At 41.3% G+C, this 27,140-nt stretch overlaps 3 protein-coding genes and 1 long non-coding RNA gene across 8 annotated transcripts in view; 1 reads left to right on the top strand and 3 right to left on the bottom strand.

Moving 5' to 3' along the window:
• Window positions 1-2,774, bottom strand: part of gpc3 (glypican 3) — an 83,543-nt gene extending 80,769 nt beyond the window's left edge. For both annotated transcript variants that reach the window (XM_064326257.1, XM_064326258.1), the window contains exon 1: window positions 1,722-2,774. In XM_064326257.1, the coding sequence (XP_064182327.1) occupies window positions 1,722-1,878 (157 nt within the window). In that variant the 5' untranslated portion in view covers window positions 1,879-2,774. The remainder of the gene's footprint in view (window positions 1-1,721) is intronic.
• A 1,559-nt stretch (window positions 2,775-4,333) lies between these two features.
• LOC135250204 (uncharacterized) lies at window positions 4,334-9,601 on the bottom strand. The gene is made up of 2 exons (XR_010328874.1): window positions 9,462-9,601; window positions 4,334-5,991 (listed from the first exon to the last, which is right to left on the bottom strand). It is a non-coding gene; the product is annotated as an uncharacterized LOC135250204 (long non-coding RNA).
• ccdc160 (coiled-coil domain containing 160) lies at window positions 8,900-15,747 on the top strand. Of its 2 annotated transcripts, none has more exons than XM_064326252.1 (2): window positions 8,900-8,994; window positions 13,774-15,747. In XM_064326252.1, exon 2 carries the CDS (start codon window positions 13,795-13,797, stop codon window positions 14,839-14,841), a length of 1,047 nt encoding a protein of 348 aa, XP_064182322.1. In that variant the 5' UTR covers window positions 8,900-8,994; window positions 13,774-13,794; the 3' UTR covers window positions 14,842-15,747. The 2 variants fall into 2 exon arrangements, with proteins under 2 accessions (XP_064182322.1, XP_064182321.1); XM_064326251.1 differs by lacking the exon at window positions 8,900-8,994 and adding an exon at window positions 13,250-13,403.
• On the bottom strand, window positions 15,299-26,343 carry cab39l1 (calcium binding protein 39, like 1). Of its 3 annotated transcripts, none has more exons than XM_064326253.1 (9): window positions 26,140-26,343; window positions 23,256-23,446; window positions 22,733-22,897; window positions 22,494-22,612; window positions 20,715-20,883; window positions 19,579-19,638; window positions 19,402-19,467; window positions 18,828-18,971; window positions 15,299-18,457 (listed from the first exon to the last, which is right to left on the bottom strand). In XM_064326253.1, the coding sequence occupies exons 2-9, from the start codon at window positions 23,370-23,372 to the stop codon at window positions 18,266-18,268; spliced, it is 1,032 nt and encodes a 343-aa protein (XP_064182323.1). In that variant the 5' UTR covers window positions 23,373-23,446; window positions 26,140-26,343; the 3' UTR covers window positions 15,299-18,265. The 3 variants fall into 3 exon arrangements, with proteins under 3 accessions (XP_064182323.1, XP_064182324.1, XP_064182325.1); XM_064326254.1 differs by lacking the exon at window positions 26,140-26,343 and adding an exon at window positions 25,986-26,111; XM_064326255.1 differs by lacking the exon at window positions 26,140-26,343 and adding an exon at window positions 25,240-25,614.
• Between the last annotated feature and the right edge of the window lie 797 nt (window positions 26,344-27,140).

Below are 27,140 nucleotides of genomic sequence, written 5' to 3'. Positions count from 1 at the left end.
AAGAAGACTGTCATGTCACATTTTCAGCTCTCCCTTCCTTGCCATGGAGACGGGAGGAGTGCTTTTCTGTCGGTTATACCCAGGAGGAAGAAAAAAGGAGAAAGAAGGAAAAAACCATTTGAATACCCCTCAACACTGAAAACGGTGACAAAATAACTGCATGAAAAAAGCTACACGATACAGGAATGCACTAATGCTGTCCATTGTCAGTGCGTCTGCTTTAAATTATGCTGCTGTGATCGTTTATTCATACTGTTGTGTTTTCTAACTTTTAATTGTTGAACTCATCAAAGTCATAGAAGCACATTTCTCTCCATCAAGGACGACACTGCAAATAAGTGTTCTGAGTAATGCTTTAAGGTTCTGTCCTCTGGACCCACTTGCTTTCAAGCAGAATATTTTAATATGTAAACGAAATGTTTGCAAAGTATTGCAAATGTCACTCCGTGGCCAAAATAGCATTTAAGTATGAAACTGCCAACTGCCTGCAGTCATTTTATATCTGTGTGTGTAACTGGAATGTTAAGTTCTGAAACAAACAAAAAATGTGCAAAAACTGCAAAGAAAACTATGGAAATGCATAAAAATGAATGAGCAATGTCTCTCCTCAGTTCTCGGTTAATTGTGCCTCATGCTGACAGTAATTTCCACTATTGCACTACTGCCACTCAACCTTCTGCTTCTCTCGGTAATATTTTCTCTGTGTGACGCTCGCAGCTGAGTGTCTTTGTGCTCTGTGACAGAGAGGCCACGGTCCCGTTGGAAACAGAGGCACTGCACTGCCGCTAAAAATGAACCAGAGGGTGTCACTACAGCCCCCTGGGTACGCACACTCCTCCCCGAAATCTCACAGGCGCAGCAGAGGGGGTGAGAAGAAATAAAATCAGGGACCCGAGAGGGAGGGGACAGCGAGAGAGAATGAGATGGATGGATGGATGGAGTTAGGGCAGTGAGGATAGAGAAAGTGCTATTGGTAATTGAGGATTAGACCAATGATCTCTTGATAGGTTGGGTTTGGTTAATATAGAATATTCATTTATTTAGGGGTCATTCCACAATCAAATCTTCATTAAATGGTTTCTCACTGGAAACATTGCTGCCAGTCTTTTCACCATTTTCTACGGGATATACTATTTTTACAGTATACACACAATAGTTAAACAATTTACACAAATCAACAACGGAAAGGTGTTATTACTACAGACGAGTTATTCACTTTTGAATTGCCATATATTTGATGTGATCTGTAATCGTATGCTGGTGTGGTTTCTTTTATTTTAAACTTGTGCTTCGAGAATATGTAGCCTACATTGTTTTAAAATAACATTGATTGTAGCTCCCGCATGGCAACAGGTAGCAGTGTAAATATCAGTTAACTGCTTTACGAACCACTGGTTGAGGTAAATATATTTTGCATCTGTGAAATTGTAGGACCAATAGGACGCTCCTCTTGTTGTCAGTCGTTGTATTACTATTGTTTTTATTAGTCAACATTACCGTGCAATTCGTGTGTAAGCCAGCCATCATAACAGTGCCAGCTGTCTTGTGATTTAAAGCCAAAATTACCTCGCTCTTATTTACGCAACTATAAGCAAAATTTTGTATTCGCTACTTTTGTCCTATACCGTTATTTTCGACGGAGACTGACAATGAAGCAAATGGCTACAATATGCAAATCAAATTCAATATTTTACACTATACCATGTTGGAACAGTGTTTACCTGAAACAGGAGTCTCGGGGGTCCACTTCACCCCCGGGTGGAGGAGCTGGAAGGACGAGCGTACCACCTGGCAGTTGGGAACCTGTCCACTCGGCTGTGCGAACGGTAGGAGCGAGGCGCACAGCAGCAGCACACCTGAAACCGGAGTACCTGCCATGGCACGAGACCGAAAGTTCGTTGCTGGCAGAACAATTTTTATATCACCTTGATTAAGTCAGAGCTTATATGGACAGCAAGATGTAAACAAGGTACAAACTGAGACGAATAAATCTTATTTGAACAATTGTCTCCCGTGGTTATTTTCTGTGTGTAACACCGCTGTTTCTTTTTCTTCTTGTTCCACGATGCTGCACATTCCCGCGATAAATATACGGCTCTCTCCGTCAAAAGTGGTACACCAGCCAAGCAACAACTTCTTCATCCCCTTGCAAAGGTGCGGAGTGATAACGCGTCACTTTCAACATAATTACTCTAACGAATTGGAACACGGCATTCTCATTGAGTGCGACGAGCATTCAAGTTCAGCAGCACTACTGTAAGTAAGGTATTGCATAGGGCTTGAATTGAGAGCGGTGTTGCATGACTCGAAAACCGCCTTTACTCCTTTCCTCAGCGCTGTTCCCGACTGACTGACGCTGGAAACGGAACTACTAAAATCACAAGATAGATTGCGCGCCATCGCCTTTCAGAGCGCGCTCACCAATCTTATCATTTATAGGGCTAAAAGAACTCGAGCCCGTCGGTCCCCTGTGAACTCGCGGAGTTAAAGTTTGGATGAAGCCGAATAAGCATACCACAGGGATGCATAGTATATGTAAGTGTAAACCAATTTAAAGCAATCTAAAATGAATAAACATTTACACATCCGCGTCGTTTTGAGGGCTGACAGGGAGACATGTCACTCCCAGTATCTTCATATTAATTCATTCGCGTAGGTTTGAGAGGAGTCATGGAGACATTTCACCCACAAAATGTTCACGAATTTATTGCTGGCGTAGCTTGTACGCTTGTGAGACTGGACGTTTTACACGTGTAATTGGTGGTCCAACGGAGTATCCCCCAAAGCTGAAATGAAACCTATGCCTATAGGGTTAATTCATTGTCTCTTCAATTAGTCAATGACATACGTGCTATATGAGTCACTTGTCTCCCCCAAAGTTGAAATGAAACCTGCATGTGTGTGAACATCATGAAACAGGCCCCCCGTATGATTAAACAATGCCATGTATGATTACACAATGGTCTAGCTGTTCTGTAGTTATACCAAGTAGTGATTTTGCCTTGTTCTTGATATATCAAGGGGATATGGAAAAGGCGACCAGAAAGAAAATCGCCAGGAGCATGTCATTATTTTCTCTCGGCAGACCGCGCATCCCGGTGTTGCGGAACCACAAGAAGCCATTCGAGTGTGTTATTAACGTCAGTGCACTAATTGCGTGCTTTTCCCTGCAGCGATACTTAAATGGGTAAAAGCCTGACAGTAGTCTAATGCTAATGATAATTGCAACAGTCCACTGCACTACGCTACCTTTGGTTTAATCTTTGAATCAACCAAATGTCCCTTCTCGTCCCACTTAATTGCAATCACTTAAGTAGGCTGCACCCCTTTCATGCGTAATAATTCGCCTTAATCAGAGATCGTGTCAAGTTTACTTTGTGCGCTATCAAATCATGTAAGTCCCCACCTGAGACAGTCTGGCTAGACCAGTTGTTTAACTGAATGTATCCGATTTCTGAGTTTTGGCACACTCATATGTCGCTGCTGTTTAAAATAAGGCTATTTTAGTGAGGCATCGGATACAACGTAACGTAATGCAAACCCGCGGATTTTTATAATTTATTGCAGATGCGGGATCAATGGAATAACGTAAATCATAATTTTATGATTCATCGTGATTACAATAACGCAATACATGCCACACCAAGCGGTTTGCGCGCCTCGCGGTCGTACCACACGAAGTGTCGGAGACATTTCAGTCTACACCTCATGGGCTCCAAATAATTAGTTTTGCAAAAAAAAAAAAAAAAAAACCTTATACAAATGATGTTCGGACGTCCAAATTATACAGCAAACTATCCATTTGTAAAATGGACATAAAACCATAAAGAGACTGCAAGAAGTCCTCATGAGAAAACTACCATTCCTTTGAAGTCGAAGTCGAGTTCATAAATAATTGTTTCACTACTTCAAGGACAGTAATTACTAGCATGTAAGGTTGACAACGGTCATTTCGCCAACATTAGACGTTCAATAGATACAGACAATCATGAGCCTTACGCGAATATGTGCTGCCATCTTGCGGCCTTCTTTTGTAATGGAAGGTCCCCAGCGCATTTATGCGGATGATCTCGTAATAAGCACGTTTCTACAAATTCTAGATTAAACGACAGCAGATGGGAAACTCCTATCTTGCAATGAAAGTTACTTTTATTTTTGCAACTGCTTTAATAGCAGCATCATCAGTATCATTTCAAAATAATTCTCAAGTTAGCATTTCAATTGAAACCATGTAATTTTTTACTCCAATATCGGAGTTGGATGTATATTCATCATATATTTATTGTATAACTGTATTTACTGTTAAAACATCACGAAGGAAAAACACTGGAAGGAAAGAATAACACCAATTTATTTAAAACAAGCACATTCATCTGAAAGTCACGAACAGCACAGGCAGAGGGAAGATGAATTACAAAAAGAAACCCCTGCAGATCAGAACATCTGGCGGATTACAGATGGATACCGTGCAATTTTTTTGGAGGTTTTCACGATTCATTAAAATTGCAAAGTCATCCACCCGGAAACAGCGAGACAAACAATTTCAGCATCCCAGCATGCACCCACCCAAACTTCAGTGCTCACATTTGTAAGCAGCTGACAAAAGAAAGCCACAATTTTTTTTTTTTTACTTCACAGTAATTCTGACAATGACTGCGAATCTTGAACACAATTTTTTTTGGCATTTTATAAGACGTCACTTCTTCCCAGCAACAGAGTCCCAGGCACAACGAGTTTTGCATGGATTTGCACAGCGGGGATTTTCACAAACTGGATGCAATCCTGCAAAACTCGCCGTGAACCTGCCAGTGTGAGACACAGCCAGAGAACGGTGGGGGGGATTGTGCTGGTGGCCAGGCAGGGGAGGGTGCCTGGCAATACTGGAAGTGCACACACTGCAGTAGAGCTAACGGTACTACCTGCACTGTGAGCACTTTGGAACTGCACAGACTACAGCTGAGGGGTCTTTCACAGGGTGAGCCCATATCATACAACTTCACTTGTTTTCTGATTCATTTACTCTTCCGTTGTAGAATATCAGTCAAACTTCAAAAGTTACTGCCAGATGTCTCAAGAGCTGTGCTGTTAGCAGTGAATAATTCATAGTTTGAGCACAAAAAAATAAAGTAATATTTGCTTAAAGCTGAAATTATCAACCAAGATCCCCAAAACATAAATATTCAAACTTGCATGTTTTCCTGAGGATTAACAGGAACCTACCGGTAAAGCCCTCCACCATAGACCTGAACCAGTGATACAAACTACATGGGAACTGTTTAACTGCAGGGAAGATTAGTTCTAGAGGACGAGACTAGGACGTCAGAAGCAAGTCAGCTGGTACACTTCAGTACTTTGTTCCTGCTGAAATCACCCTAGTACAAACACTCACTGTCAATCTGATCTAATTTGAGACAAAGATTCGCAAAAATAAATACAAAATAAGATTGCAGAAACAGTACTGTTCACAGCACAGATTTGCAGAGGCAGTAAGTCCATTTCAAACAAGCACAGAAACTCAAAATCATTCTGGGCAAGTCTGGGAAAGGGTAGCCAGACAAACTCAGGATGAGAGAACATACACGCCGAATGAACAGGCTAAAATCACATCTGCAGGGCTGAGGTGCGTGGGCGGTCCCACGCAGGTTCGACCCACAGGTGCATTACTGACAGCGTCCCACGTGCTGATCGTGCAGTACCTCCTTCCAGAAGGAGCACCTAGCGCAGTAGATTCCAGGCCATTTCACTGACTACACTAGATGCACCTTAAGAGGAGGTCTGCTGTGAAGGTAAGATTGCCACATCTTCATAATTGTATTTTCCTGAGGGATTATAAAATTGACTCTTTTTTAAAACCAAGTTTAAAAAAAAATTAAAAAAAAGACAAGGAAAAGGTCTAAAGGTGTCTTCGAGGAGTCACGGCTGCCCATCGGTTAGGATCTTCAGAGTTTGAATCGCTTCTTCCATGGTTGTCCTCGGCAATCTGAACATTTTCTGATGAGAAAGGAAAAGAAAATGTTTATTAGCAATCATGAGCCATGGCTGTACATGGTTCTCACTTGCAGAAAATGTCAAAACCCATAATGCATTAAACAACTGTTAACGTTATTACCTACAATGTAAACAGAATTTACTCATTCAGGATTAAATGTAAATGCAGAAAGCAATATGAGCGGAGTAACAGCATCTTAAACCATTGCTGCTCACTTACGACTCAACACATTTTTATACCTTGAAATCTGATGGAATTACGCATGCCAAAAGCACTGGGGAGTTACGGTACATAACCAGAGTTAAAGATAATGCAAATCATTGGACTGTGGACTTGTGTGGCAAAGAGCTGTTTTACACGGTCAGCTTTTCAAAGGCCAATTTATCCTTTTCAAAATGTTATTCTAAAATTTAAGTACCGTCACCAATATGTAGCTATCGCTTATGATACCAGGGCTTGATTTCACATGCAACCACCAGTGAAACCCTGTTTTTGGAAACCGTTTTGGTTCTGTGGGAAATTCATGGCTCCAGTGCTAGAACAGCATCCTTTTGTGGCCACCTGTTAAGCAATCATTAAACGTAATTGCACTGTTCTCCCCAAATCATCGTAATCAGTCATTTAATGATTACTAATTAAGTGCAAATGCACACTGATTTACAGACAGCTGCTCACACATACATAATTGTATATTGGTCAAGATAATATCAAACCTGCATGCTCAACTGACACCAATTACGTGTTTTTTCAACCAGCAATTTTTGGATTTTTAAAAATATAAATAACTGAAGAGAATGAATTGGAGATTCCCATTTACAGTAATTAACATACAAGGTTCCCCGTTCAATGACTGACTAACTGCATTCAACATTACACAAATGTCAGGACTATTAATGATGCACATACCAAAACAATCAAAAAAGTACCTGCAAATTCTACGGATTTATGTTGTGAAAATTTTTGTAAAATAATGTATATTACTTTACGAACTTACAAGTGTACGTCACAAACACATGACTAGGAATCATTGCTAAATCGCAGCCAATTACGTTGTTTGCGTGTTCAACTATAGCGCTCGGACGAATATAGCGGTAATCAACTGAATTGCAGGCGGCAAACAGCCCGCCGTAAACTCGGGGCCTAAGCTAAGGTTAGCTACGGGATGCGGCCAAATATCCCACAGAACTATTTTCAAACATTATCTAGACATGCTTACCTTCATATAGCCTATACACAGTTGGCTATTTAAAAATTTCACAATTACACAGACCCTCCATGAGACTATGCCGAGAACAAGATATAGGCTACTTGACATGTGGTACCCCGAAACTATTCCCGCGGAGCAGATAAATTACTCAGTTTTAAAATTACATTAAAATATTCCCGAACTAGTCTCAATACTCCACATCCTAATTTCATAGCAAAACGAACTGCGTAACTACAGCCAGGACTGACTGCACAATTACGTACAATTATGTTTTCCGATGTCGCAAAAAAGAAGGTCCACTGCTGATTCACAAAGAACCACGATGTCGTAAATAGCTTTTCATTCTTGTTTTCGCGTCAACTTGTGTAGGTAATTGATTTTTAATCCGTCAGGCCACATTACACGACCGTAATGTGCAGGCCATGTATGCGTGGGGATTCTTTGAAAGTGACGTGAATGTCCTAGTCGAAGTGGGTGAACCGCTGGGCCACCAGCTTCAGATCACTCGAGAACTGATAGGACCTAGACGACAACGCAAGACAATGCACACTGGAATACATACTAATTTTAGAAGGGTAACATTTTCTTGATTTGCAAAACCACATGTGCCCCCCCCCAAAAAATAACTACAATTCCCACAATGCACCCCATGGATAGAAACAAATGTTTAGAAAAAGAAAAAACAAAACGTTCCTTAACCCTGATTGAGGTACGCCATGTGCTCTTCCTTGTGGTGACTGCACCATAGGAAACAGCCACACGAGCTAGGCGAGTTTACACATCTAGCTTTACAACTTGATGTACAACCTGATAAGGCGCTATTATTAACACACTAACTCATCAATTTCTCTGAACATAACTAAATCAATGTCTATACTTGACTATAGCTACCACGACCACATTACACATTTTAGCATAGTATTGTTATTTCGCCGTCCTAACCTTATTGACTCGTGTCGTTTTTTACACTTTAAACCAGTTTAAACGGTTTCTACAACAATCACAAAAATGAGACCGAGACAAAAAAAATGATCAAACATCATTTCCACGTGATGTTTCTAGTAGCGTAAACATGTCACTAATCTCAGCACAGCTTGCAGGAAAAAAAAAAGCAGAAATAGCAAGTTAACGGCCACAGACAAAACTTGTGAAAAACATGTTACAAAATAATGCAATCAGAGGGCATGCATGTTTTTCACCCCTGAGGACGACAGTAAAGCTCCAATATGCGGTAGCAGCTACATCAATCCCGTTGTATGGATGGGTGCTGGGCGGCATGAGAATATCGAATTTGAAGCTATGGTTTTTGACGTACCCTGTAGGCTAATTACAGTTGGAAAATATCCCTCTCATAATGTTAACTGATTAGCCAACTGGCAACAGCAAACCAAATGAATGAATGTGAACGTAAGGACTAATGGTGGCTAGTGCACATGCCAAATAACAGCTAATTAATTAGCGGGCTAGCTCCGAAACTTTTTCAAACTACATACTAGCTCGGAATACAGTAACCAGCGTCTGTAACTAGCTAGCTATTTATTGAATTCCAAGGGCTTCTGAAAAATGTGACACGCACTGGCACCAATGTTTTATACTATGCTTAACTAACATTTGCAGCCCAAATTGCCGAACTTGACCAACGTTAGCAGCTGATCGCAACTGTTGGTAGTTAGTTGACTAGCCAAACCCAATTCTGTCTGGATTTCCCCCAGACTAACGTTATCTGGCTATACTGGCTTGCCTGGGACTTCCATAACCTTTCTGACGTTAGCCACCCAACGAATGACCTCAACTGGGGGTATTTATAATTCATTCATTCATTCGTTAATTCATGATAGATTAAATTAACTAACTTGACATATGAATAGCTTGCTAGCTATCGGTAATCAGCTAACCTTACTTAAACGAACAATCTTTTTGTATAATCAGTGACAATTTCATAGCTAACCTAAGTTACTTATAGTATCGAAAACATTATAATTTAATGGCCTTTCATTAGCCTGTAGAAATAGAAAAATCCCCACATATATGTGGGTAACGTTACCTTGATAATTGACACATTATACCATTAGCCATCTAAATGGCTAGCTTGTTGTCTATTTAGCAACACACAAAGCCTTACCACACTGCACAAACCTAGGGGTTATAAAACTTTTTCATACGCTATTAAAACAAGCTGAACCAGTATTGTCTTTTCACTACCGCTTAAAATAAACTAATTGAGAAAATTAATTATAGCAACAACAAAAATGTTCGAAAAGTTACCTGATAGACCGCTGGAAATCTCTACAGTGTCGAGAAGGTTTAGGAAAGAGGCGCGAAGCTACTATCATGTGATGGGCCTTTCTTTATGGGCGAGTCCCCAACCTACAGCCCCCAAACTAGTGGCTAGGGAACTACAGCCGTAGAAGGGCCACATTTGCATAACTTAATTAACGTTATGTTTTAATTTCATCAGTGTTTTGTAAAACAATTAATAGAGAACTCATACAATTATTTATTTAACTTAAAAAACATAGTTTAGCTTCCTAATTATTTACTTATATGCAAGTTACACGTTAACTAGTTCCTTCAAAATTAATACTCAACAAATCCAGATTTTTCCTCCATGTGGTGAGAATTCATAAAACTATAAACATATTATTTACACAAAGTCATCAGTGCTTAACGATAAATAATGTGCAACCACGTATAATATGCTATAGCCTACTATGATGTATTTAAACAATGGAACAGATTTAAATTCGCTTAAACAAATATTATGAAATAGGCTAGGTAACAAACATACATTTTAAACAAATCATCACCTTCATGCGACACAATATAAGTTGTTACTGCAGTCAGAAAAAGGAGAAACAGCCTACCATACTTCTTATGGAAACCGAGAGGCAATTTTGTAACTGATGGGAACAGCGGCGGTTTAGATGACAATAATAGAACTTAAACGTTACATACCTTGCAGCGCAGATGTTTTAAGTTGAGCCCATCTTCTCTCCTAAAATTTTCGACAAAAAGTTACGTCATGCGTGAAATTGTATGAGCATCCTTTTAGTAGATTTTTTAGGTGGGGGAGGGGTGAGAAGAAATTCGATATTGTGGTAGCCTATTATAGGGTTGTAACTAGGCTATATCGTTTACCTTATTTGGTTTCATATTTATACTGATCTTGTAATAAGTATGGGAAACAATAGCTATGCATGTAGGCTACAGGCTATGTATTAGCCTACGTTTCTTGATGTTTTTTTCACTGTAAGAAAACACGTTATAGTTCCATTGTCTCTCTGTCCCTTAAATCGTATGGTCAAAAAAGACTCAGAAGGCTAGTGACCTCTAACCCCGCCAAAAAAACCCTACCCCCACACCGGTCAGAAGAAGCTTTATTTTAAAATACGGGACTCAGTGAAAGAACTTCAACACTGCATTCCCGCGTCTTTTAAACCGTGCTCAGGTATTTCCAGTCTTCTCTTTATGTTATTTACTTCCTTTCACAATTCGATTAACTTGTGGTCCATTTAAAAATCAAAATTATATTATTAAGTATCAGATTATTATCTCATCAAAACTGCTTGCACTCTATCCCGTTTACATGTCCTGAAGCCACCCCCTCCTGGGAAAAAGTTGAGGAATGTTTTCCTAATAACTGTGCAGTATTGGGTTTTTTGGATGAGATGTTTAATTTTATATCTTTATGTTGGAAAGCATTGTAACCTGTCGAATATCAGTTAAAATGAAACCAAACTATGCACTTTCACCTCACATATATTTATTTTGATATAATAAGCCTTACGTATTAAAAGCCCTCCACCAAAGGCAATTGTATGGTGCAATACAGGTCCACTGAATTTGGCCGATCCGCCTTTTCTACCAGAGGCTCAAATATTTGGAATGCAGTACCCAGTAGTATCAAACAAAATTTAACTTTTGGAAGTTTTAAACTGCAATTTAAATCTTGGCTGACATGTCGTCAATCCTGTAATCATTAACCAAAACTATTCATAAAATTGGGTTACATGTTCTTGTATGTTGATTTGTTTTTATTGAATGTATTTTTTTGTTTTATTATTTTATTTGTCACATCATATGCTATATGGGTACTTTTTGCAATCATATATTTTTCCTTTTTGTTTACTTTTCTGTTAAAATGTATTGATGCACACTCACATATTTTTTCTTATTGCAAATTGCTGCTTATACATTTATTTATTTTGTTGTAAATTTGCCTGCTTTTTACCTGTTAAGGGACTACAGATTAAATTTAGCTATCAAGCTAATTCTGGGGCAGTTACTAACTGTCCATTGTCCCTTTCAAATAAACAAATAAATAAATAAAATAGCTTTTACACAATTTACTGGTTTCAGTATCTAAGATTGAAAGGAGTTACCAAATTGCATTGTTAATATTGTTCTATTCAGTAAAACTTATAGGTTTCAAATTAAGTTTCAAATGAAATTTAACATGTGAAAATATCTTTTTTATTTATTTATTTTTTACAACTGTGACTTCCAAACGTATTAAAGTGGGTGCATTCTGGCTCTTTACAACAATTCTTGGATGTTTAATAACTAAAGTCAGCTGTTTTGATACAATGTAAAGTAGTTTCGGCCATACATTTGTTTAAATTGTAGCCTACATTCATTGCAACAAGCTTGTAGCTTGTTCTTTCACTAAAACCTTGTTGCTGGATCATAATTTTGTTTCTGTTAAATTGTATTGTGTTGTCCATGCATTGTAATTCACACACACACACACACACACACATATATAGAAAGAGATAAAGCGAGAGAGAGGGAGATTATAAGATTATTCAGTGACAACCAACAAATTAACAATTTATTATATAAAATATTTTACTTATTTATTAATTAGTCTATATTTTATTCACACTGATTTGTGTATTCAAGTGGACATAAGCCTACCACACCCCATTTCAAAGCACATTATCTCATAATTAACATTTTTGGAACAGAAGTAAATCTATATCGCCTTGAAACTATGAAATTAACGAGGGTGTGGATAATAGAAATTCTGACATTTTGCTGTATATAAAATAGTAGTTCATACAGTAACTGTGTTTCATTATAATAATGTATGTCCATCAGTTATTCATGTATCCATTTGTTTTGTGTTTAAATAATGTTTCTGAAGGTGTCACATGAGCTGTCAGTTATTTTAAGCATATACAGCAAAATCAATTGAAATGAAATGGTTTAATATCAAATTCAACCATTAAGCTATTGAATATGTGTTTTATCTTAGGAGTTCGTTTTGCGTTTAAGCATCATTCTTTCCATCATCGCAATGTATGCCACGGTGAACGAGTAGGCTATCCTATAAGACCAGCACCGAAAGGCAGAGATACATAGTTTGGTAATGGTTTTAGTAGCATATGAGAAATCCCAGTCACACATTTCTGTCGGTGCTGATTAATTTTTTCCACCGGTACTGGAAAATGAAAGAAAAAAACAGAACCAAAATAGCAATAGTACGGACGTAATTGAATCAAATAATTAATTCATTTTAACTCTTGCTCTGCCACATCAGGTTGACAAGAGTCACAGACACCTTCGTTTTGGGTACCAACGTATACACCACTGTTGGGAATTCGAGAGCATATTTCTTATAAAACATCTTCACAAGCCCTCTGTGTCCGAAAGTTCGAGAATCAAATAGGCTACTAATTTGCCCTTCTGAACTCATTTTCTAAATCCTCTCTGATAATACCAATTGTCTTTAAACTATTGAGGAAATATAGATGGACGTATTCATGTTTAGTGTTTATATTAATAAGCACCGGCCCCAACCAGTAATCTAAAATGTATAAGCTTACTTGATATCTGGGCCTGTGAAGACAACCCGCTTGTCCACACAAATAAAGAATTTAGCAGTTCAGTCATTTAGGGTTAGTTCGTGAATGTATGAATTGTATGGGGCTAGCTGTTGTCAGATTTACAGCGTTGATACAAAAAGCACTTCACGTGGCTACCGAGTTTAAGTAACGTAAGCAGAATTTAACAATGCGCACATTACTCCCATCAATCCTAAACTGAAATCGGTTTTGGTGTAAGCTTATCCCACAATTCCCGGCGCCATCTCATCATACTCTATGGTAGTCGGATGTGATGCTTTTGTGCAAAACGTCACTCTTTGCCTGTGCTTTGCTTTTGCATAGTAACGGACATCTCGGTAGCCCTGATTGAAACGCTTGGGTACGTTTCATTTTTTTGAATTCACCAATTAGTATTACATTTTTTTAAATTCAATGTGGCGATATAAAATATATGTCGAAGAATCGTTTACATATACAGACTACAATGCAGATATAGTTATGTAGAACGATCGCGATACGAGTCTTTTGCCTCAGAGGCTGGTTTTATATCTTGCATACTTATTAGCTTATGATATAGTCAGTCTAACGTTAGTTCACAAATAAAACATTACATTGTGTAGCCAAGTCGCTGAAAACAAATTGCGTGTGTCTGTTTGCAAGGGGGAGGGGTCGATGAAACTGTTAATCTATGTCAAAAGTTTATCTGGACACAAGTGCCTTACCCAGAATTGTTTACCGTTTCAAACCAGTGTGAATGAGAGCTATCATCAATGGACAGAGAGAGAGCCAGAGTGGAGTTTCCAGCGCTAGATCCACAGGAATCAGATACGGAGACTAAGCCAGAGGAGCCACACTGGGTAGCAGAGCTGTTCCGTCCTCACTTCACGGTGCTTGACCTGCTCGAGGGCAGCGATGGAAGACCCAGGCTGCAGGAACCCAGCTCCCCCCTGCAGGTGGCTTCAGAGAAGGAGAACCAGGAGAGGAGCCGCAGGGTGCAGGAGATCTACAGGTCTGCCCTGCGGGAGGTGCAGCTGAGAGAGAGTGTACAGAGGAGGGAGAGGCTATCAAAAATGACGGTCAGGGAGGGGGAATCGGAGGAGACGGACCCCAAACGTGCAGGCCACAAAGGCATGGTTCCCGGCCAGTCTGAGGATGAGGAGGGGGGAAAGGAGGAGGAAGAGGAGGGGGAGAGGTGCATCTGGAACGAGCGGGACCTCTCGGCGCTGCGCAGGGCCGTGCGGGAGGTGGAGCTGGACCGCCGCCGGCTGAGGGCGGAGCTGAGGCTGGCGCGGGCGGAGGCTGGGGAGCAGCGGGAGGAGCGGCGGCGGCTGCAGGGGCTGCTGGACGAGCGGGAGGAGCAGCTGGGCCGGGCAAAGCGGGCGGCGGCACAGTGCAAGCTCCGTCTGGACGCGCTGAGGGCCGAGGCCCGCGGGAGAGAGGCACGGCTGGAGCGGCAGGCAGCCGAGGCCAGGGACAGGGCACAGGAAGCCCAGCGTGCCGCTGCGGGGACGAGGAAGGCCGAGGAAGAGGCGCGGGAGGCCAGGAGAGAGAACGCCGGCCTGGTCCGGGAGCTGGAGAGGCTGAGGGGCCAGCGGGAGGAGGAGGACCGGAGGCAGGCCGAGGTGGCCCGGGTGGAGCGCGAGGCGGCCCTGCAGGGGCTGCAGAGGGAGCTGCAGGCGGTCCGCGCAGAGCTGGAGGCTGAGAGGCAGAGCCACGCCCGCAGCCATACCGCGCTGGAGCTCCTGCGCAGGCATTTCACTGGACACCCTCCACGGGAGACCAGGGAGAGCAGCGCCGACAGGATCTCATACATTTAGGCCTGTATTCAATCAAACTGTGTCTTTAATGGTACTGTACATATTTTATCTGCACAAAAGCATGTTTGCCAAGATAATTTTGGTGATGGCTGAACTGTCCAACCTGTATCAGTGAAGATAGCATAAGCTGTAATTAGTGAAAGTCATTCTTCTACTCAGATCAGCACTCCCGCTCCAATAGCACTGTGGGGTCTGTGGGGTACTGTAGTCACTAGGCTTGTTGGACAGTTCATCAGAGTGCAAACCCTTCAGCAGCAGTGCTCATTGCATACAGTGGTAAATTGAATGACGCACAATTTATGATTACAAATTCTGAGGGGGGAAAATATCATGAAAACCAATAGCAGGAAAGGATCTTGTTAATAAGGTACAGCATGTGATCATGGGGAAGTTTGTAGGAAATAAGTTTCTGTTAAAGCAGATGTCCTTTATTCATGAAAGAAAAGGTGACACAATCTGGTATGCAAGGAATTTTTAATTTTTAGTTTTTCATTGATTTTTTTTTGTTTTAAATATGCCAACACCTTTTAAAATAAAACATATGTACACATTTACGGTTCTCCACCCACACAGATAATTCTTTGGAAGCAGGAAAAAAACAGGAAAATGGAGTGATAAAAATAACAGATCAACCCAATCACAAGTACAAAAGAAGATAAAATGCGTTTCAAACTCTCATGTGAAATCAGCCAAGCCACCTACATCACATTTTGACATGCATCAATATGAAGCCTCTGTTGCTATCCCAGTGCTGTGGATTCTGTTAAATACTCTTGGGCATATCCACAAAGCTCTCAACGACCACGTCTTTACTGACGTGTCCAATTATACACATTCAGTTGCAATGCCAACATATTAAAAAACCGTTCAACTTAAGATTTTCAACAACAACAAAAAAAAAAAGAATAGTCTGGTTAACTACCCTTCACTCTTGTCATTCATTTTAAATAATCGCCCGTTCCAACCAGAGCAATGTTCAGAGAGTGGTTCGCTTTTTTGTGTGAAGAAAGGAAGCTAGGCAACCACCGTAATGTACCGCCAAACACATGGGAACGCGAAGAGGCCGATGAAGCAGCCGCAGCGGCAGCCAGCAGTGCCTGTTCAGGTCTGGAGCCTGCTGAGGCACTGATCAAGCTAATGTCACGCTGCACAGCCAGCCCAATATAAAACATACTTTAAAACCTCTTAAAAATATATATATATTAAAATAAAATAAAAACATTGAGCATATAAGGGGTCCAAATCGTCAATATACCACATATCGCACAAACGTGATCCCATGAAACACATTTTGTACTCACCCAAACAAAATTTAAAATTTTGGTGCCCTAGACCTACGGATTTTCAAGCTTTTTTTAAAATTTTTAAAATTTATTTTGCACCCAATATGTTCTGGAACTCACTTATTCAGATGTATTCTCAAGTGCTACACTCGAGGATATCCCATCAGTTCTCTGTCCAAGGATGTCAATCCATACCCTGATCAGCCAAGCTCGTTCAAGACCCTTCCTCCATCGGACTCATCAGGTCTGTTCTAAACGGTCCGTCATCAGGCCACTGACGATCATCCAAGGGTCAGGTTACATTTGGGGTCAGGGATAACATTTTTTTTCTGCTTCCCATTTTGGTATCACTGGTAAAAATGACGTTTTAACGTTGAATGAAACTGATTTGTAAAACGATGCGCATCTTTTCGACATAAAGTAAATTTTGTAAATGATACATTAAATGAATCTGTATTTTCATCACAGCAAAGGGCATTTAAGGCTTCCTACAAATAAAATGTGTTTCATCTCTTGTGAAAGTTGGCCCCTCCTCAACTATTAGATATACGTTTTTCTCAGGAAAAGTAGAGTACATCTTTGAGGTATGAGAAGATTTGTGCAAAAAGATGACAAACTAAAGTTAGATGCCAGTTTGGCATTGAAAGCAAAACAAACCATGACCTTTGTCAAGAGGCCTGGGTCCTGCTTTGTCTGGACCACTTAAAATGGAAATATTGCTGGAAGTACTTACATATATATATATATACTTTATTATTATTTTCTTAAACCAGAGAAGCATCCAGTCACTAAAATGAGAATAAGTTAAGGCAATGAGGACATTTGAGAAGGTGTACTTCCACAATTGTGGTTCATTCAAGTTTCACAGTGCAGATCATGAAATTTCAAATGTGGAAATAATCTGTATTCACAACTATCAAAAACTGACCAATCAATAACATACAAATACAGGACCCAAAGTGTCCTGTTAATTTTTATGTTGACAGCCAGTCTCATAGAATTGCCTTGGTCAGTTTATCAGTATTTGTACTAGTGAGAAATGGATTGTTTCTGTTAAATTATTGTAACGACTAGGAATTTGTGGCCACCACTTCCTCAAGATTCTATGGTACTGCTCTTGGCCTACGGTTATATCCATGCACAAACAGACATTCAGCTCCCCTCTCAAATATTGTGAGATAATATTAAGTTAAACCTTCCAACAGTTTTTAAAGGCTTGCTGGCATGAAAATGCAAAAAAGTGCTCTGCAAAGATACATGCAATTCAGAAATTTTGGTGTTTTGTGTGACTATTACTTAACTAATTGTTAAAAGTCAAAGAACAAAAAGCCAGCTTCAAAAACAAACAAACCTAGATATTATGGAATCATTTCTTACATTCTGGATCAGAAATGATGCAGTTGCTATGTACATGTTTATCACAGGCTATTCCCGCCAAAAAAGAAAAAGGAAACTCTAATTCTATATTCTAATATGACACAAGTGCACGGCTCCTTATAAGGCTGGAATTACCACACACAAACCATCCACCCCCTTTCACTCTGAGGCCCTGGACAAATATCACATTTCAACCACGCTTTGGGTGGAGATGCCGCTTGCGGCTGGGTTATCTGTGTAAGTGACTTCTTTCCAGCAGAAATGTGACCGGTTTGAAATGGACTTTGAGGTTACAAGTTTACTTAACGTTGCAATTGTACTTTCCCTAAACGTTTTTTTTTTTTAATGAGACAAACATACTGATATTTTAAAAAGACAACGTTAGTCAAGAGTGTGTGCATTCTGTGAATGATTGTGTAGTGTACAATTAGCCTAATTAATTAATCAGTTAGGTGAATACATTAAATCCTATCCTATCCTATGCCCCAATTTCATGTAGGAGGGTTGGTTTAGCATCCGCTCACTCGTTTTCCCCAGAATTCAACCTCCGTCCCAAAATACTCACGCATTTGCAGAAATGGACAAGAGAGGAAGGGTTAGAAGGGTGTGCCTGTTCTTTGATCCATCCCAGTGTGGAAGCAGAACAGGAGCTATTCCACAGTGGCTGTGCCTTCCTTTCTACATCTCTCCCCTCGCGAACTGACGTTCTCCATCCGTTTCCCTCTCCCTCGCTTACTCGCTCGCCCTTGTTTCCGCCCCTCCCTCTAGGCCTCTCCCGGGGCGGCGGGCTTCTTGAGGTCCCGGATTTGCTTAATGAGGTAGTTCTTCTCGTCGCAGAACTGCTCGTCCTCGGCGCGGTCCGTCTGGAAGTGGCTCAGGAACTCCACCAGCTTGGCCTGGTTCTTCAGCAGGATGTCCAGCACGGGCTGCGTCTTGCTGGGGTTCGCCACGAACACCTGGCGCAGGCAGAAGCGCATAATCCCTTAATCAGTGCGGTCTGTCTACGGGTTTTTTTTTCCACTTTTACCAACAGAATGTTGTGGTCTAGACTCCCAATCATATGGGGCCTGAACCAACTTTTTTAGTCGTGTGTGTGTGTGTGTGTGTGTAAACTAGTAGGAATAATGTAGGATCATTTTGGAAAGGCAATGGGACTCATTCACGAAATGTGTACGATCACATTTGATCGTAAACTGTGCGTCCGGGAACATTTGTTGTAGGAACATTAAGAACAAAATCAAGAACAATTTAAGAAAAGCCTTGTGAATGAGGCCCAATAATTCTATATGATAGCCTGAAGTACTAACACGGCTCCCCTGAACACACCTTAAAGACGTGGAAGGCCTCAAACTGGATGTTGCGGCTGTTGTCCCTCAGCAGGTTCATCATCAGCTTCAGGTTCTCAGCGCGGCTGATGTACTTGGTCATGACTGTGAAGTTGTGCCTGTCCAGCAGCAACTCACCCAGGAGCTGCACAGAGTCGTTACTTAGCATCAGCCTTTAATGCTCCAGACAAGACTGAGTCCAGACAAGACTGAAACCTTGGGTGACGCATTCTGCTAAACTAAATTTCCCAGACAGTGACTGTCAAATGCAATACTTTCATATGAAGAGAAAGGTAAAAAAAATCCCTATAACATGTTTAACATTTCATTGCACAAATACAAATAAAAGAAAGAAATACAGTGAAATTATTGCCAATCTCAAACATAATTATCTTATTCAAAGATCAAAAGTAATTCACAAGTCATATCAAGTAACCTTGCATTTATAGGGCTGTTAGGGAACTCAAACTGGATGTGATATCGGTTCAGTAACATGCACCAAATGTTCTAATCAACAGTAACATTATTGAATGCACATTCTACAGTTTAGATTGTCAGTTAAAACAGGAATGTACCTTCAAAGACTGTCGTTTGGTGACATAGTTTTCTGAATGCAGGAGCTTCTCATATTCTGTAAACACCTAAAATGATAGCACATTTTAATGCACAGAGAAACAACTATTTCTACTTGTTACTGATATTTTACTTATTTAAAACACAAAAAGTGCAAACTGAAGAAAATAGATTCTTACCCTTTCGTAATTTGTCTCCAAGAAATCGGCACACATGATCTTGTGCCTTGTGACCAGATCCTAAATAAAAAACAAAAAATGTAAATTCCATCAGAATCAGGCTCAGTCTTTTTGAAATGTCATTCCAGACTGCTGTCTGAACTTCTTCAATGCATTTTAGGATGAGGAACTGAGATCTTGCAGTCTGCTTGAGCTGGAAAATAGAGGGAGCTCCTCTAGAGCGAGTAGTGGGTACATAAGCTATAATTTAACGTAACAGAGCACAGAAAACTCTTGAACAAACTCTTGCTACACACAAGTATGTATTCAATCTTCAATTGATAGCAGGCAATAACTTGGGCTCAGCTCCATGTCACAATATTTAAAGGTCACAGGCTGCAGTTCTGTAGGCTGGCTTTCACATCCTTTACAGGGCATGGCTCATTGTGGGCGAGCTTATTTACTATTATACACTCTTATCAAATCTTCCTTCTTTTACTGAAATGGCTGCTTGAAGTCCCCCATTGCACATTTTGCTTCAATATCTTTTAGTGTGGAGACTACACTTGAACAGGTTCCTTGCAGTCCAAGGATAAATTAACTCACATATTTTGCATTTATGGATCTCTTTCCGTCTGTATTATATGAGCACCTTCTCACCCTCCCCCACACCTCAAAAATGATTTCAAATAAAAAATAAAAAACGAACTGCTTTGCATGAGAAGAAGCAGGACCCCCCCAACCCCAATCACAGGGAAATTATACTTCGTACAAATTCATGCAATACTCTCTTAAAACTGGATTTGTATTATTACAGTTGGTGCTCTATGCTGAATCCAATTTTCATGAGGGTCATTATTTGTCATTTGAGTGGTACTTTCTAAAGGCTTTTAGGAATTAAAATGATATGATATAATGAGAACGATGAGTGGAAACATTCAAGATTTTCTGGTGTCAACCAGCAACCAGTTAAGCACTTAATTGTTAAGAATGATCATTTTAATCTTGTGAAATGGTACATTGTAAAGTGAGTGGAGGAATATTGTGCTACAGACACCTTCAATTTAAACTGAGGGAAAGTGGTAGGAGAAAAGGGAAATGAAAAGGGCTCACAGATTAGATGCTGAGATCACAGTGAATTGGAAAAGGGTCCGTACCTTGAAAGAGGCGAAGGCGTCGGAGGCGATGTCGAAGGTGGACAGCTCCACGTAGCGGAAGAAGCAGTAGAAGTCCTCGGAGAAGAGCACGCTGCGGGCCAGGGGTTCATGCCTCAGACACTCCCGCAGCATCATCCCGCAGTTCAGAGCCACCTCTGTGCTCTCGTACCTGCACAAGGTGAACATCTGTGAACTACCGCACAAGGTGAGCTCTGTGCTCTCGTGCCTGCACAAGGGACATCTGACACCACTCGTGCTATGACACACCACCTCTGTGCTCTCGTACCTACTCAAGGTGAGCATCTGTGAACACCCCTCTGTGCTCTCGTACCTGCCGCAAGGTGAGCATCTGTGAACACCACCTCTGTGCTCTCATACCTCACCAAGGTGAGCACTGTGAACCACCTCTGTGCTCTCGTACCTGCACAAGGTGACATCTGTGAACACCACTCTGTGCTCTCTACCTGCACAAGGTGAGCACTGTGAACACCACCTCTGTGCTCTCGTACCTGCACAAGGTGACATCTGTGAACACCACTCTGTGCTCTCATACCTGCACAAGGTGAGCATCTGTGAACACCACCTCTGTGCTCTCAACCTGCACAAGGTGAGCATCTGTGAACACCACCTCTGTGCTCTCATACCTGCACAAGGTGAGCATCTGTGAACACCACCTCTGTGCTCTCGTACCTGCACAAGGTGAGCATCTGTGAACACCACCTCTGTGCTCTCGTACCTGCACAAGGTGAGCATCTGTGAACACCACCTCTGTGCTCTCGTACCTGCACAAGGTGAGCATCTGTGAACACCACCTCTGTGCTCTCATACCTGCACAAGGTGAGCATCTGTGAACACCACCTCTGTGCTCTCATACCTGCACAAGGTGAGCATCTGTGAACACCACCTCTGTGCTCTCGTACCTGCACAAGGTGAGCATCTGTGAACACCACCTCTGTGCTCTCGTACCTGCACAAGGTGAGCATCTGTGAACACCATCTATGTGCTCTCGTACCTGCACAAGGTGAGCATCTGTGAACACCACCTCTGTGCTCTCATACCTGCACAAGGTGAGCATCTGTGAACACCACCTCTGTGCTCTCGTACCTGCACAAGGTGAGCATCTGTGAACACCATCTCTGTGCTCTCATACCTGCACAAAATGCGCATCTGTGAACACCACCTCTGTGCTCTCGTACCTGCACAAGGTGAGCATCTGTGAACACCACCTCTGTGCTCTCATACCTACTCAAGGTGAGCATCTGTGAACACCATCTCTGTGCTCTCATACCTACTCAAGGTGAACATCTGTGAACACCACCTCTGTGCTCTCGTACCTACTCAAGGTGAGCATCTGTGAACACCACCTCTGTGCTCTCATACCTACTCAAGGTGAGCATCTGTGAACACCACCTCTGTGCTCTCGTACCTGCACAAGGTGAGCATCTGTGAACACCACCTCTGTGCTCTCGTACCTGCACAAGGTGAGCATCTGTGAACACCACCTCTGTGCTCTCGTACCTGCACAAGGTGAGCATCTGCGAACACCATCTCTGTGCTCTCATACCTGCACAAAATGCGCATCTGTGAACACCACCTCTGTGCTCTCGTACCTGCACAAGGTGAGCATCTGTGAACACCACCTCTGTGCTCTCGTACCTGCACAAGGTGAGCACCTGTGAACACCATCTCTGTGCTCTCGTACCTGCACAAGGTGAGCACCTGTGAACACCACCTCTGTGCTCTCGTACCTGCAAACTGCAGCCCCGGGATGAAACTCACCCTCTGAGCAGCATGAACAGGATCTGTGGGTGTGAGGAGATGTACTCCACAGTGGGGGTCCGAGTGCCGATCTGACGGCGCACAATGTTGCTGAACAGCTGCACCACATCCTTCTTCCCCTGCAGACCAAATTTCATTTTATTAAATTGATATTTGCCTCCTACGAGAGAGACACTCTCACACACGCACACGCACGTACATGCGCACGCACACCTATTCCAAAAGGAGTCCCTCCTCACCTCGAAGTCGATCCTCTGCAGGTTGGCGATGAGGGAGATGAGCAGGTTGGTGTTGTACAGCTCCTGGGCCAGCTGCACCACGGCCTCCGTCTGCGGCTCCTTCTCGCTCGTGCCACACAGCACCTCCTTCAGGGAAGCCAGGCTCTTAGAAACCTCCTCCGCAACCTGCGGGGGCAACGCGTCACGCTCGCAATGACTTCATGGAAACAAACAGCGGCCCATATGCCCATATTCAAATCACAAAGTGTCACACAGTAGGAGTGGTGTCGCAGGACGGGGACTCTTCTGTCTATATCCTAACCTTATCCATCATGAGAAGAGAAGGCTAAATTATTCCAAGATGCTTCAATAAGGGCCCTGGTTTAAAACCCATTCAGACCCGCAAAGCACAGTCATACCAACAGCGATAATCTCGATGCTCCCTCACAGCACACAGGGGCACAAGTTCTCACCAACTTGTCTCAGCGCATGAGACGCCAACAGAAGTCTTTTTCCAGAGCGGCAGCCTCAGATCTCAGCTAACCTTTTCGCACTTCTTGCTCTCCGACGCGTCCAGCTTTTCTAAGTAGGCCACGTTCTCCTTCAGGCTTTTGACCATCTCCGCCGGACTCTTCTGAGACTTCCCAAAAGGGAACGGCATGATGGGAAGGCGACGTTGGCAGTGCTGCTGGCAGGAAGTAAGGCACCTGGGTCACTTGGGGAGGACTGAAATGACTGAGACAGAAAGAGGACAGGAAAACATGAGACTGTGAAATAAACAGTAAGTAAATGAGAATACTATCTGTAAGGAGCTGAAGTTCTCAAGACACTGCAGTCATTCCCTGTGACAAGCCGGGAATGAATGCCCGCAGAATGTTTTTCTCAGATTAAGTGCTTGGCTGCCTTCAATTTTTCATTACTGACACCGATTACACAAGAGACTTAAATACACTGTACAATAATCATTTTTAAAACTCTGACTTAATGCAAAAATGAAATGCCCAATAAAGATTTATATGAAATGACAGGCAATGGAGTAAAAAAGTCCTTGCAGTAATTTCAGACGTGATGAGTCCAGTGTCTTACATATTGGACTCGGGTTTAGCTTGCACCGCCCTGTCAGCTGATATTGTTTATTAGCATTACTGTACATTACATTACAGGCATTTAGCAGACGCTCTTATCCAGAGCAACTTCCACAACTTTCACATAGCATTTACATTGCATCCATTTATACAGGTGGATATACGCTGAAGCAATGCAGGTTAAGTACCTCAAGGGTACAACAGCAGTGTCCTACCCTACCTGGGATTCAAACCTGTGACCTTTAGGTTACAAAACCAGTTCCTTACCCATTATACTGCACTGCCGTCCTATAATTAAATGACATACTCACAGAATCAAATACCATAATTTAAGCACGTTTTCATCTGCGGTATTTAACAGCACAACTGATGCGAAAGGGAGTTTAACTGTCAGGCAGATCCCAGTCTCATTTTCCCATTACGCCTCAACAGCCCTGCACTCTTGCAAACTAGTCTTATATGCAAATTCTGGAAAGGAAGTGACATCATGTGAGAGAGAGCACTCTGGCACCCAGAGGAGATCTGTGGGATTACTATTATTGAGCGGTATCATTTGCCAGTTTCCCATGCTGGTGAAATATGTCACTGTTTTTGTAAAGACTTCTGGGCAGAACCTTGGCAGTGGGAACATTGACTTAAGACAATTAAAATGAATGGATACACATCCAACATGGCTGCCCTGTGGATGTCCTCACTCCTATAGGAAAACAGAAACGGTAGCTTGAGTACACAAAATGTTGTTACTGCCTTGTCACAGATCAACCCTGTTATTGAATCAATATGCAAAATATATATGGATAACTAACACACAACTTGTTGACGTTTGACTAACCAACAGGGGTCCAAAGTCCATTTAAATGGAGTCACAAAGACATAAATTATTTTAATTGCGGCTGATGTATAAGTATTGAATATTTATTGAATAATAACCAACAAAGGGGCAGTCATGTAGTGAAATGGTTAACTCAGAATGGTTAACTGTAACTACAAGGTTGCAGGTTCAATACCCAGTTATAGCACTTCTGGATACTTCACCTGAATTGCTTCAGTAATTAAAATATTCAGCTGCATAAATCATTTAAGCTTAAGATATGTTTGTTGCCCCGGATAAGCTGTCTGCCAAAAACCTAAAATGCAAAATTTAAAAAATATCCTTCATAGTAGAAAAGAGTGTCTCACAACCATGCTCATCACTTGGAAGCTAGATAACTACGAATGACATTGATTCTAAGTAGCCCTTAAATCGTGACAGGATTAGAATCATCGTTTACAAACAAGTTTTTTCCAAGGGCTTCATAGTAAATTGCCTAACTATCTAACAATTAACAATTATTGTAAAAAAAAAACCACACGTCAGCATGGGTATAATTTGAGTATAAAACTACGATTCATTCCATTTACAACAGAAATCTTGCTAACAAATCTTCGAAAAGGAAGGCCTACATTGTGGTATGAATATACAAGTGGCTCCAATGCAAATCCGCGATAGACATTATAGCCAGAATAGACAGGGTTGTCAGACTGGGAACGCGATAGAAACTGATAGTCTATGTAGCGAGCTAGTTATTTATCAAACTAACGTTTGTTCTGTTTAATTCACACCCTTGTGGTTGACCCACTGCTTTCGCGTGTAACGACATGACCAGCAGCTGCCGTGTTATTGCTAGCAGTTAACTGGTTCAACAAACATCTGTAGCCAGAAAACCCAGATGTAACGCTAGTTCCTTAAAATGGATTCAATCTAGCGAGTTATTCCGCAAGAGAACTCCCTGCATCAAACGTTAGCTACACAAGGCAAGCTAGCTAGCTGGCTAACTTGTCTCCACCCACTGACGGAGATAGGCAAGCGATACGAGTTGGTAGATTTCCAAAGTAATATCCGGTATCAGTGAACCGTCTTACTTAACTAGCTAAAACATAATTGGAAAACAGCATAAACAATGTAGCTAAATAATAATTAAAAGTTTATCCATTAATTTAAGGCAAGCACTACCAACGACATATGACTCCGACATTTTAGCCTAAGGAATTTGTCTGAATCGCTCAACCTAGTTGGCTAATTACCTAACTTTTCTGCATTAAAATCTCGAATTCACATTACTAGCAAGCGAATGTAAGCAAAATACTTATCTGTAGTTAGGTCCCGAGTTATTTAGCTAGTTAGCGAATCGCCAGTTTGCAATACTTACATGTTACTCAGCTAGTAAACCATGTAGCAACATACATTATCATTTAGTTTCCTTCATAAGACGTCACAAAAAGAGAATCCAACCTTGGGTTAACTTAGCATAGCTAACGTTAGTTTTGAAAGTAGAAATACATCTACATTAGCTAGCAACTCACCGAGCTTGACTTTGTAATAACTTGCTGGCTAACAAATAAAATGTCTTATAGTAATGACAAATGTCCTCATGCCCTGCTATGTCTCCCTGTTGTAGTTCCGTGAAAAAATTAGTTCAGCAAACGGTAGTCCAACCTCTTTTTCACTGCTATCTGTCTCTCACACTCTCTCTATCTTCCCCACGGGAGAGACAGAAGGGTGCGCGTGGAAAACTCGCGAGCGCCGTAAACTGACTGAGATGTCACTGAACCAATCAGAATGGCCACAAGACAGCTCCTCCTTCGATAATAATATTATTAAAATTAGTAATAAAATTGTAGCAAAGAAATAAAAGGAAACGCACAGCTATGGCTGTTTCTCTAACAATTGGATCAGATTTTCGTTTTGTGATTTCATAGAATACAAAGGTGTGTGGGCTATATCGAGCCATGTTAGGCCTATAAAGCTATTAATTGCATCGCACAGCCTAACATTGATTGCACAGACATTGAAATGTAGTTGAAAAGTGATTTAAGAAATTTCTTACCAAACTAAAGTTTATTTTTGTCTATCTGAGAACAGACTCCTTTACCCCGAAAATGTGATAAACATTGGTTTTGAATTAACTACGACACCAAACCATATTTAAAATATATACCCTAATCATTTCAATAGATACCATTAAAAACGTAAAATGTACAATGTATTTAATTTCATAGTCATAAAAACTATTTCATAAAGTTGCCCTCAACCTCAAAAGCCATTGTAAAGTCATATTACGAATAGCCAGTCATATTCCAAGCAAAAGTTGGCAAAACATCTCGAGTGTACGGGTATAGCCTACTGACGTTTTGTCATCGCACAAACCAGGGAAACCAGTTATCATATTTCTATTAACGAAACTGTAGCAGCCGAGAGACTTCTGCGCAGATCATTATTTTATGTATTAAGATATTTTGAATGTATTATTATTTTTCGTCGGATTGTTTTTTTCTTGTTGCAAAGCGCAACATTTTATCAGGCA

This window comes from Anguilla rostrata, chromosome 3 (genome assembly GCF_018555375.3).
Source record: "Anguilla rostrata isolate EN2019 chromosome 3, ASM1855537v3, whole genome shotgun sequence".
Lineage (NCBI taxonomy): Eukaryota > Metazoa > Chordata > Actinopteri > Anguilliformes > Anguillidae > Anguilla > Anguilla rostrata.
The sequence above is the reverse complement of the archived record's forward strand: the minus strand, read 5'-3'. Positions and strand labels throughout refer to the sequence as shown.

Excerpts from the sequence above, each read along its gene's own strand:
- ccdc160 (XM_064326252.1), top strand. The coding sequence starts at position 13,795 with ATGGACAGAGAGAGAGCCAGAGTGGAGTTTCCAGCGCTAGATCCACAG.
- cab39l1 (XM_064326253.1), bottom strand. The coding sequence starts at position 23,372 with ATGCCGTTCCCTTTTGGGAAGTCTCAGAAGAGTCCGGCGGAGATGGTC. Across the intron at positions 19,639-20,714 it reads ACGCCTTCGCCTCTTTCAAG|GATCTGGTCACAAGGCACAA; the intron begins GTACGGACCCTT and ends TTTTTTATTTAG. Across the intron at positions 18,972-19,401 it reads CCAAACGACAGTCTTTGAAG|CTCCTGGGTGAGTTGCTGCT; the intron begins GTACATTCCTGT and ends GACTCTGTGCAG.